The sequence below is a fragment of the Chiloscyllium punctatum genome, chromosome 3, assembly GCF_047496795.1.
Source record: "Chiloscyllium punctatum isolate Juve2018m chromosome 3, sChiPun1.3, whole genome shotgun sequence".
NCBI classification, from domain to species: Eukaryota; Metazoa; Chordata; class Chondrichthyes; order Orectolobiformes; family Hemiscylliidae; genus Chiloscyllium; species Chiloscyllium punctatum.
This window is the reverse complement of record NC_092741.1, coordinates 58,459,239-58,471,834: the sequence shown is the minus strand read 5'-3', so window position 1 is coordinate 58,471,834 and position 12,596 is coordinate 58,459,239. Positions and strand designations below refer to the sequence as shown.

At 37.2% G+C, this 12,596-nt stretch overlaps 1 protein-coding gene across 1 annotated transcript in view; it reads left to right on the top strand.

Moving 5' to 3' along the window:
• Positions 1-10,633, top strand: part of ube2j1 (ubiquitin-conjugating enzyme E2, J1) — a 38,388-nt gene extending 27,755 nt beyond the window's left edge. Inside the window, exons 6-8 of the mRNA XM_072553746.1 lie at positions 633-762; positions 1,405-1,545; positions 8,022-10,633. Of these exons, the coding sequence (XP_072409847.1) occupies positions 633-762; positions 1,405-1,545; positions 8,022-8,303 (553 nt within the window). The 3' untranslated portion in view covers positions 8,304-10,633. The remainder of the gene's footprint in view (positions 1-632; positions 763-1,404; positions 1,546-8,021) is intronic.
• The last annotated feature ends 1,963 nt before the right edge of the window (positions 10,634-12,596 follow it).

Below are 12,596 nucleotides of genomic sequence, written 5' to 3'. Positions count from 1 at the left end.
CTCTCGGCAAATATCCATACTTTTCACCGCTGACATTTAGCACCAGCAGTACATTTACCATCAACGAGATGGACTGCAGAAATTCTCCAAAGAACCTTAGTCTGCACATTCCAAATCCATGACCACTTCCACGTTCAAGGACAAGGAGAGCAGATAAATTGGAATGCAACTACTTCTGATTTTTCCTTCAAGCCACTCACCACACTGACTTGGAAATGTATCGCTGTTCTTTCAGTATTGTTGAGTCAAAATTCTGGAATTCCGTCCTTAACAACATTTGTGGGTATACCTACAGCATAAACAGCAGTAGTTGAACAAGGTAGCTCTTACCACCATGTGCAACCAGGAGTCAGCAACAAATGCTGGCAGAACCAGCAGTACCCACATCCATGAGTGAATTTAAAAGAAAAGCAGTTGTACTGAGCAAGGTAACTTGAGAGCTGTGTACCAGAGTTATTGAGGATTTTTTTCTTTTTAAAATGCATGAACTTGTTTCTTTGCCAAACCGCAATTGTGCATCTTTACAGTGGTCAACTGAAAGCAATTGACTGCTGCTTGTTGAACAATGGAACATAAAGACTTATGGGTGCAACAGTAACTGTGTATCTCCAATCTATTTTTTTACAATTTAGGTCACAAGATTATAACTGTGAAAATTGCGGTTCCCACATGAGGACAGCTCTCCTTCCATGCACAGAAAGTAGCATTCCAAGTATGGCTGATGTGGAGGCAAAAGAATTAGCAAAACAAATCAGTTTTAAGGTGTGCCTTTATAAATTGTGCTTAAAAATTGGTATGGATTATTAGTTGAGCCAATTTGCGTCATACAGCAAAGAAATAGACCCTCAGTCCAACTCATGCATGCTAGCCAAGTTTCCCAAACTAAACTAGTCCCATTTACCTTTGTTTGGCCCATGTCTCTCTCAACAAATGCAGGGCTTACATATTCTCAGGAAATTCAGTGACGTTCTAAGTCTTGCTTTTTGTTTAAGTATTGTACAATAATTCCTCTTGAGATGAAGCAAAGAATTTATTTGAATTGATTTAGTATCTAATGTACCCCAGTTATTTTACATCAAAGTAATTGCTCAGTGTAGTTGCTATTATGTTGACAGCATGATAGCAAATTGCATTCCACAGGATCTGAACTGCAGCTAATATAGATGGCCATTTAGTTTTATTTTTATGGTTAATTAAAAGAAAAATATTGCAGGTTGCCCTGATTTTTAAGTTTGAGCAAACAAAGGCCTTGGTTTAATGTCATAATCTAAAAGATAGCACATTCCATGATTATTGAAATTCTGTGATGTATTTATAGCCATAACTCCTGAATCAGAAACAAATAGACTGAATTATTAGCAATGTAATTCTTTCAAGTGTTAACTTCATTTATTTCTTTAATAGGCAGAGTCTGGTTCTGCTGCCAGTACAACTGCTGAACCTTCTCCAGCACCAACACCTATAAAAATTGCAAAGCAAGAAGCTCCTGTTTCTGATGATGTTACATTCACTGAAAATAATCCAGAAATTGAAGCTATGAGAGAAGTATGTAAACAAATTCATTTTCTCTTTGTATCCTTGCCTTTAGCCAAATTTTTTGTGGAACAGATCTATTTACGTGGAGACCCAATAATTGGGGTGGCTCAGTGGTCTCAACCCTCTCAACCCTTTCTATTCATCAACCCATCCAGATGCCTTTTTAAATGTTATAATTGTACCAACCTCCACCACTTCGTGTGGCAGCTCATTCCATACTCTGTGTGAAAAAGTTGCCCCTTGGGTCCCTTTTTTTTTTGAATCTTTCCCCTCTCACCCTAAACCTATGCCCTCTAGTTCCGAACTCTTTCTCTTCTCTTCTCTTCTCTTCTTTTCCCTCCCCCAACCACCATCACCCCCACCCAAGGCAAAAATCTTGTTTATTTACCCTATCCGTGCCCCTTATGATTTTATAAACTGTATAAAGGTCACCCCTCAGCCTCTGATGCTCCAGGGAAAAGAGTCCCAGTCTATTTGGCCTCTCCCTATAGCTCAAATCCCCCAACCCTGGCAATATCCTTGGAAATCTTTTCTGAACCCTTTCAAGTTTCTTAACATCCTTCCTATAGGACGGAGATCAGAATTGCACACAATATTCCAAAAGTGGCCTAACAAATGTCCTGTACAGCCACAACATAACCTTTCAACCTCAGTGCTCCGACCAGTAAAGGAAAGCATACCAAACCAAACTCCTTCACTATCCTATCTACCTTCAACTCCACTTTCAAGGAGCTATGAACCTGCACTCCAAGGCCTCATTGTTCAGCAACATTTCCCTGGACCTTACCATTAAGTGCATAAGTCCTGCCCTGAATTGCCTTTCCAAAATGCAACACCTCACATTTATCTACATTAAACTCCATCTGCCACTCCTTGGCCCATTTGCTGATCTGATCAAGAGCTCAATGCACTCTGAGGTAACCGTCTCCACTGTTCACTACACTTCCAATTTTGGTGTCTCTGCAAACTTACTAACTCTGCCTCCTATGTTCACACCCAAATCATTTACATAAATGACAAAGCAGTGGACCCAGCACCAATCCTTGTGGCACACCACTGGACACCGATCTCCGATCTGAAAAACAACCTTCCATCACCACCTCTCTTCTACTTTCAAACCAGTCTGTATCCAGGTGGTTAGTTCTCCCCCTAATCTAACCTTGCTAACCAGTCTATCATGAGGAACCTTGTCAAATACCTTACTGAAGTCTATATAGAACACATCCACTACTCTGCCCTCATCTAACCTCCTCATTAGTTCTTCAAAACATTTGATCATGATTTCCCATGCACAGTCATGTTGACTATCCCTAATAAGTCCTTGCCTTCCTAAATACATGTACATCCTGTCTGTCAGGATTGCCTCCAACAACCTGCCCACCACTGATGTCAGGCTCACCAGTCAACATTTCTCTGGCTTTTCCTTACTGCCCTTAAACAGTGGCACAATATTAGCCAACCTCCAATCTTGTGACACCTCACCTGTGACTATCGCTGATTCAAATATTTTAGCAAGAGGCCCAGCAATCACTTCCCTAGCTTCCCACAGAGTTCGAGTACTCCTGATCAGATCCTGGGGATTTATCCACTTGTGTGCATTTTGAGGTTCAGCAGCACCATCACCTCTGTAATATGAACTTCCATCTATTTCCCCATGTTCTGTACCTTCTGTGGCCGCCTCCACAGTAAACACTGATGCAAAATATTCATTTAATATCTCCCCCATGTCCTGTGGTTCCACACATGGGTTCCTTGCTGATCTTTGAGTGGGTCCTATTCTCTCCCTAGTTACCTTTTTTGTCCTTTAATGTATTTGTACAATCCCTTTTGGATTCTCCTGAACCCCATTTGCCAAAAGTATCTCGTTCCCTTTTAACCTTCCTGATTTCCCTCTTAAGTATGTTCCTATTGCCTTTATATTCTTCTAAGGGTTTACTTGCTCTCTGCTGTCTATACCTGACATATACTTCCTTCTTTTTCTTGACCAAAATATCAATTTCTCTAATTATCCAGCATTTCCTACACCTACCAGCCTTGCCTTTTACCCTAACTGGAACATACTGTCTCTGAACTCTCATTATCTCTCCTTTTTTTTAAGGCTTCCCATTTTCCAGCTGTCCCTTTACCTGCAAACATCCACCCCCAATCAACTCTTCTTCTTCTTCTTCTTTTGAAAGTTCTTGCCTAATATCCTCAAAATTTAGCCTTCTTCCAATTTAGAACTTCAACTTTTAGATCCGCTCTATCCTTCTCCATGACTGTTGAATTAGCTGCATTGATTATTGATGCTTTTCCTTGCTATTGCTCTGATGTTCACGCTTTCATTCATGGCCTTTAAATCTCATTCTTCTGTTACCATTTTTGATCCTTCTCTTCCTAGTCTAAACTTCATTGCTTAATGTGTTCATAGCCATAGAGTTATATATCACAGATCCAGACCGTTTAGTCCAACTTGGCTGGACTGACTAGATATCCTTAATGATCAAGTCCCATTTGCCAGCATTTTGTGCATATCCCTCTAAACCCTTTCTATTCACATACCCATCCAGGTCCCTTTTTAAATGTCTATAATTATATCCACCCACCACCTCTGGCAGCTCATTACATACACATTCCACCCTCTGCATGGAAAAGTTGCCCCTCAGGTCCCTTTTTTAAAATCTTTCCCCTCTCATCTTAAACCCATGCCCTCTAGATTTGGGCTTCCCTTCCCTGGGCAAAGGACTTTGACTATTCACCCTATCCATGCCCCACATGATTTTATAAAGCTCTATAAGGTTGTCCCTCAGTCTCCACTCCAGCCTATTCAACCTTCCCCCCCCCCCTGTTGTGCTCTGAGATACCCTTTCTCGCTGTCCACTGCACCATCCAGTTTGGTGTCATCTGCTTGTCAACCTTTATTTGCTTCCAAATAATTTATGTAAATGACAAAAAACCATGGATCTAGCATTGACTCTTTCAGCACACCACTCTGAAAAACAACCCTCTGCCACCACATTTTGTTTCCTATGTTCAAGCTAATTTTGTATCCAATTGGCTAGCTCCCTCTAATCCTATGTGATCTAATTTTGCTAACCTTTCTATTGAGAAACCTTTATTGGTTACCTTGCTGAAGTCCATGTCAAACATGTCCACCGCTCTGCCATCATTAATCATCTTTGTCACCTCCCCAAAGAAACCTCAAATGGAGTGGCTCAGTGTGTCGGGGACCCAGGTTTGATTCCAATCTCTGGTGTCTGTCTAGAGTTTGCATATTCTGTCTGTGCTGAATCCCTCTGGGTGCTTTGGACTGTGGGAGGAGACCAAAGATATGCAGGTTAGGTGTATGACGGTGTTAAATTGTCCTTAGTGTCTAGAGATGTGCACTAGGTGGATTAGCCATGGGAAATGCATAGTTACAGAGAATGAGAGATGCTCTTCGGAGGGTCAGTGTGGACTTGGTGGGCTGAATGACCTCCTTTCACGCGGTAGGGATTCTGTGATGTTAGTGACAAAATTTGTAATGTGTAAAGCCATGTTGACTATCCCTGATCAGTCTAGCCTTTCCAAATACATGTAATCCTGTCCCTCAGACTTTCCTCCAACAACTTAGCCACTACTGATGTCAGTCTTGCTGGTCTAATGTTCCCTGGCTTTTACTTATGTTACGTAAATATTTGTCACCAGTCCATTTTCTCCTAGATTCTTATTGCATTTTCTCTGGTTCCAAGTTTCTCATCAAAGCTTTAGAAATGCCCTTTTTAGTTCTTAGGTTTGTATGATGGGCGAAGGATTCTTGAGTAACCCACTTCTCCAGCCTCTGCTCTAACCCCACTCTCCACCCGTCCCACTTCACTATCAAAGGATGCACCTTGCCTTCAACTTCCACACCGACCACTTTTACATGCTTGCCCAATTGTTTTGTACCACTTATAGTATGATTGCTAAATTAAACAAGCTTGTCCCTTTTTGTTTTCCTGACAAATTGCTCTCCAAATATACTCCTGTCTGCACTAACACTTCTTGATTGGTAGCTTTTGTCTTTGCACTGCTGCATGATTTGCCTCCTTGTCCATTCTGAAATATTAAACACATTTGTTTAATATTACATTCCTTGACACTGCAATCCTGTTGCTGTAAAATCTGTGTCTTGTGATTCTGCTCCACAACCACCTGATGAAGGAGCAGCACTTCGAAAGCTGCTTCCAAATAAACCTGTTGGGCTATAACCTGGTGTTGTGTAATTTTTAACTTTGATCGCCCAGTCCAACACCGGCACCTCCAAATCATGCAATTTTTAGGGTAGTAGTGAAGTCAGCCCGTTCAACTGGTTTATTTAAATAAATTCTGAATGGTTTTACCTGAATTTTTGTTTTCCTTAAAATACTGGCTTTACATAACCGTACAGCATGTTTATGAGCCAAATTATAACAACTTTAACTTAAAAATTCATGTCTTAATTCTGATTGCAGGCCATTAAATTTACATACTTTATAGTCTATGAATTTTGAATATTATGACCATTCGAATTTTTGGCATTTGCTTAATGGATGATTAAGTTGATTTGAGTTTGTAACTCATTTGTAATAAGTTCTCTTGTTGATCTACCAAAAGAAACTATTTAGTGGGTTGAATGTTTACATAAAACATCTCATTAAAAAACCTGGAGCTTGGCCAAAATGGGTTGGACTGAAGGATACTTCCACTTGAATTTATATATAAATCCTAGTCAAAGTCCAAGATGATCTGTGGTTCAGAAATGACAAAGACAGGAGATCATTTAACAAAAACAAATTGATGAACTTTGTTCCATCTGCTCATCTTCATTGAAAGTGGGGAAAAGCTAAATTGTATGAACAACATGCATCAGAAAATTCATTTTAAGCTTTTGAATATTTTTGCTTAATTTTCAGATCGTGTTTTGTGTATTCATAATTGAACAATTCCAACATAGAATTTCATTTTCCTCACCTACCCGTTCTAAAGGACATTTTCACCTTTTCAAGTACCTGAAACATTCAATCTTTTTTAGAATGGCCTGATTTCTTCCTGGGGAATGAGGAACATACAAGGACAAATATGTTCACTACCCTGTAATGAGGAGGGAGATCCAGTGCAATACTCCTTTCACAAAATAGAAAGCAGTACTCTTCAGCATAATTCATGCTGTCTTTACCTTTTTTAAGGAAGAGTTTTTAAAGATAAAATCAAATGGAACAGGGCTATCATTAGTGAAATTCAATGAGTAAGAGTAATATTTAGTTTCTGGTCTGTCACCTTTTGTCACCTTTTGCCATTGACCATGTCTCTCTCTTTCTACAAGTAAAAGGAAGCAATAGGGTGCAATTAAATTTATCAATATTGCTGAAAAATGCCAGCATTTTCTCAATGGCAACCCCCATACTAATCTGAATCCACTTGCCTACAGATCAACCGTATAAAAATTGATTGTCCCCTTGAATCGGTACTTCTGTGAAATAGTGCGAGATGAAACGCTTGGAGAAAATTAATTTTTCAGCAAAATTCATGTTTTATGCTATCAAATGGCTATTAGTCATGGACTGTTGAGTAGTCCCTTTTTCTCTTTTAGTGTGAAATTTAAGTTATTTAATGCTGGGAGATACATTGAATATTGCCATTAAAAATCTTATTTTACTTCAGACTATTTTTTGATGGGGATTAGAGTTCCAATACATAGGGCACTTCAAACTCAAATGCAAGTTAGTAAGGCTGCTAAAAATGCAAGCATGCACTAGTGTCTAGTGCTAGAGAAAATTGAGAAATAGAGATGTTATGTAACACCTGTATTTCATCATGGTTGTACATCAGTTGGAGTACAGTGTATAGTTTTGTCAGCAAATTATAACATGAAATTGTACACCACTACAGAAGGGTAGAACAAAGATTTAAAAATATGATTCCAGAATTGAGGTTATACCATTTAGGTATATGGAAAGACTGAACAGAGGGTCTCCTTCTCTGTGGTAAAGCAAAGTCTGAAGTGTAATCTAAATTTTTTAAATTGAGAATTTTTAAAAATAACATGTTGTGGGGGATATATTTGATTGCTTCCTTATTTCAATATAAACAAGCAATCAAATAGGGAACTTCAAAGAACATTCGTTTGCCCGATGTGGTGACAGTATGGTTTTTACTGTCACAGTAATTGAGCCAAATAATTTAAATACCCTTAGTAGATAAGCAGATAAAGGAGAAGAGTATAAAGGCACTCATTGTTTGGTAAAGAAAGGCAAAGCCTCCAATGAAAAATTTTTATTTAAAAATCTGATTAAATAAAACCTTGTTTTTTTACTGTAGATTCAGATTTCATCACTGAAGAATAGCCCAGAATTTAGCAAAGATGCATTGACATGCAGTATGCTTTGTAATTTAAGTGTGAGGAAATAGTGGAAGACGGTGTGGTTTACTTGATCAAACAAAACTATTCACTGAGCATTTAAAAAGGATACCCTGAAAACTGCTTTCTATAATTTTATTGTTTATAGACTGATGCAGATGACACTTCTGGGATTCAGGAGCCACCACAAAGCAGACCAAATACTACAAGCTTAAGTCCTCGGCAGCGACGTACCCAACAGCAGCGACGTGTTCAGCAGCAACAAGCGAGGCGTCCAGTTTCACCATCATATACTCAAGTCCGTCAACCAGCAAATGCCAATCAAATTGGATCCACAGTCCTAATTGTCATCCTTACGTTGGCACTGGCTGCACTAATCTTCCGAAGGATTTACATGTCAAATGAATACAGATTTGACTATGAATTGTAATGATCATTACTTTGCATAGCCATAAACTGAATTTACTATATGTCATATCATGTACTTTTACATCAATCCCCATTTTACTGGCCAAGATTTGCTGAGGCTTTGAATGACCCACACGCAAGGGGGACTTTAAAGTAATACAAGATGCAAAACTTGTGCATATTTATTATCCTTGGGGTAATCAGTGGCATTTTACAAACTTTGACTGCAGGGAACCCATTCAGGAATATTTTTGATCAAACTCTTGTTAAATTGAATTTATCTTCAGTAGAAGTTAGTTGTTTTTGTTGAGGCCATGCTGTTCAACAATATCAATTTTGAGGGTGCTAATCTGTTTACTGGGAAGTTTCTGTGGACCACTGTAATGTTCATTTGGCTCATATCCTGAGTGCTAGTGGAGTTGTATGCAATGTTAACTTTTGAATTGAGTCCCGTTTTTGCACATTAACAATTGCCTTAACCCTGTCAAAAATCCAGATATTTCATCAGAATTTGATTATGTAGTCAGGATTTTCAGAATTGTCTCCAACAAATCTAAAATCCAAAAGATGAACTTTCAACTTTGTTATGTGGTGGTGTTGTAGGCCGAGATATACTAGTTTTTTATGGTACAAGATTCACTGTTATTGAACAGGCACCCAAAATTAAATTTGCGAATCTTCTCCTATGAAGATCCAAGAGAATTGATAAAATCCACAATCAGTAAGTGTTACTTGTAATTTCTGCATGAAGTCAAAGGAACCATATTTGTAACAATCAAAAGATGGTTATTATTGGTTTTGGATGAAGTAATTAAAGTTCCTTTATAGAACTTTTCTTCCCAGTTGGACAAAGTAATTAAATATGCAATCTTCCAGCAAGTAATAGAAAGACATCGCTTCTCCAATACTCCTGCTTGTTGATTTTCCTTTACTGAGCTGTGAATGCTGTAGCATAAGAGTTGATGGTAATGAGTATGTATAAAACCTATTATAAAATTGTACAAATGTCAATGGAAAGTTCAATGATGTTTTTAATTTTCATATGCAGGATATTACTTTATTTTAAACAATCTGGTCTCAAGAATGTATGAGTAAATATTGTCTGCTTAATTAAACAGACAGGAATCTATTTGCCCTATGAACAATGATTTTTATCGGTGTAAAATTCAGTCTCAAATATAAACCATGAGAACAAATTCTCATACATAGAATATTAAATATTTATCTTTTCCTGCTCTAGAATTGATTTTTGTGGACCCAGAGTACTTGGCACAAATAGTGCCACTGCACTTTACAGTTAAGGGAACAATGCAATCATTCTTGCAGTTACTCTCTGAACTTTCTCATACATCATTGTTATTGAGTTGCTCAAGATGAATATTTGATGAAAAGCCCATTATTTTTGTTTTGTGAAATGCCTTGCTTTTGGCTTCTAAAGAAAAGTTGCCACATCTTGAATGTGGGCCAGGCATATTGCTGAAGAATGCAGTATATTTGTTCAAAAGTTCCTTTAGCATAGTATTAGAAACAAGTTGCTGCAGTACGACAATGGAAAATCTCTAAAATAGACTACTTCCTTAATACTACACATATATTAAAAGAAAACTCATTAACCTATGCCCATAAAATAAATGTGCTGTTGAATAAATATAAATCCAATTTGTCTTAGACTTGCTTACCTTCAGTTTTCTGTCATTGTGCAAAAAAAACTGCATTTTTTCATTGTGTTTTATCAATAATGGTCCAGGCAAATGAACTGAATAGACCCTTGCAGTTTCAAGTAGTAACTTGAAATAGTTACCAAACATCTCATCTCACAGGTTTAAAATGGAAAAGAGCTACACAAAGGACTTGAATGTTATAAAATATTCTTGTTTGTAATGAATATTTTATGGACATTTTCTTAAAAAAAAAAGAAATTATTGCAGGGCAATAGGGAAAGAGCAGGTGTGTAGGATAAATTTATTTTTTTCAAAGGGTAGCCACAGAAGGCAGAATGACCAACTTCTATGGTTTGTGGTCTTGTGTACAATAGTTCATGATTAACACTTTTTTTACATAAAGCCTTCTGTTTACTTCTGTTTTAGAAATCTGTTCCATTTACACAACCAAAAGATAAAATGTCAAATATATGCTGCAGGTGAAGTTAGAACAATGAAATTAGCATGTTCTTTTCCATTAAAATTGTTAACCATTTCTCAATACTGATATTCATCAATATATATCCAGCATTTACATGTTCTTGTATTAACATTTAATTGTTATTATAGGCTTCTTTGCCTTGCGTTACCATGCATTTTCTGCAAGTGACAAATCCAAGGTTTATTGTAATAAAATTAAATATGTAAAATATTCTAATTGTGATGTTTTTTAAGTAAAATTCTGTAGTGGAAGCATAGATTTTAAAAAATTCAATCTGTCTACTGTCATTCCCTGAAATAACACTCTGTCCATTTATGTTACTCCTTTTTTTTTTCATAATCCTCTGACATTTTCCATCAATGAAACTGACGCTTCTCATACTTTCAAGCTGTTCTGTTATCTGTATTCCAAAGTTGATTCTTGATTATCCTCTGTACTGAGATCATAAGGGCAGGGGAGCATCACTACAGCAAATCCTAAAGGAGAAATTTTAAAAATCTTGTAATCTGCTTAGACTTGAATAATTATTTTTCTTTAATCTTATAGCAACTTACACTTCACGTTGTTACATTTTCATTTTTATGCTAGCATTTTTTTAATTATAAATTGCTTTGGGCATTTTGTAAAGCAAAATGTGTGCAAATGTTTTGCTGGTCCACATTCATGTTACGTAAGCTTGAACTCTTCTAAATTCTGTTGACTGTATTTAATGCACACCAGTTTCATGTTCATGTCCATTCATTGGCTCCTCCCAATATGTTAAATACATGTTCTTGTATTCAAATCCTCATAGATTTAACCATCTTTACAATCTTTAAAGATGCTGGAAATATTCAGATCTGGCAGTAATCTGTGGAGCTATGATATACTCCATTTTAAAATATTGAGTGAATTTCAGTATGTGGCAAGTACAGCAATGCAAGTGGCATTCTGTGTCTTGGGATATACAGTCATTGGTGGATTCAAAGCATAAAGAATGGAATTTCATCTGGAATTACTTGGAATATGTCCAGCAGGAAAACAAAATCTGGAATTAAGAGTAACGATGACCATGAGTCCATTGTTGATTGTTGCAAAAACCCATCTGGTTCATTAATGTCCTTCAAGGAGGGAAACTGCCTGGTCTGCCTTACCCTGTCTGGCCTACATGTGACTCTAGACCCACAGCAATGTGGTTGACGCTGACTGCCCTCTGGGAAATTAGGGATGGGCAATAAATGATTGCCTAGGCAGCAACACTCTTATCCCATGAACGAATGAAGGGAAAAAAAAAGAGGCAGGAAATTTAGCTGTGAAGATCTGTCTTGGTAGGTATCAAGAACCAGTAGGGAAATAGGAAGTAAAAAAGGTGACAAGGGGTAAAAGAGATCAACTGAAACTCTTTGTAGACATTCCTAGAAGAGAAATGGCAGTGAATTAAACTAAAATGAAAATGCCTGTCATATTTGACTTGAAACATAAAGTTTTTCTCCACAGCTGCTTCCAACTTGCTGACTTTTATCGGTACTTTTTTAATAAATTGCTTTAAGATAAAAAATTTACTTGCCCTACCAGGTTTGTAGTCATACTTTGATTCAGTGTCTTTTTTTTAAATTGCTTTTTGTTCAGTACGTCTTGGAATGTATTTTAGTATTCGTGATGCTGCATCATTGAATCCGGTGTGATTCCTGAGCTGATATCAGATGAGTTGTCTGATAACTGAAGGATCTTTGAGCTTTGCAGAATATTGTTGGGTTTATATTTTTGTTATTGATACTTCAAACATCTGTTATTGAGACTTGTTCAGTTGATGTGTACAACATATTATATTACTGAAAGTGATTAACTTGATACCAGGCTTCAGTTTGAGATTAGCTCAAGGTACGGTTATTATGTGTAACCCTCTTGTGTTTTGGAAGTGATTTGTTGTATTAAATAATCTAACCAATATCAAGATACTAGGAAGGCTCCAAATGTACGCTTTTCAATTATTTGAGCATTTCGTGGTTTATAAAGTAATGGCTTAACAAAACCCAGTTTAATTTATCAAACAGTTTGTAATAGCTGGCTGTGATTCATCAGCAATGGGGCAGTTAAAGACTAGATTTTTAAAAATTGTACCAGTAAGAATTTTACTAAGCCACCAGAGACTAATGTTGTATCTGCTGATCATAATGAGCATAAACTATGTAGT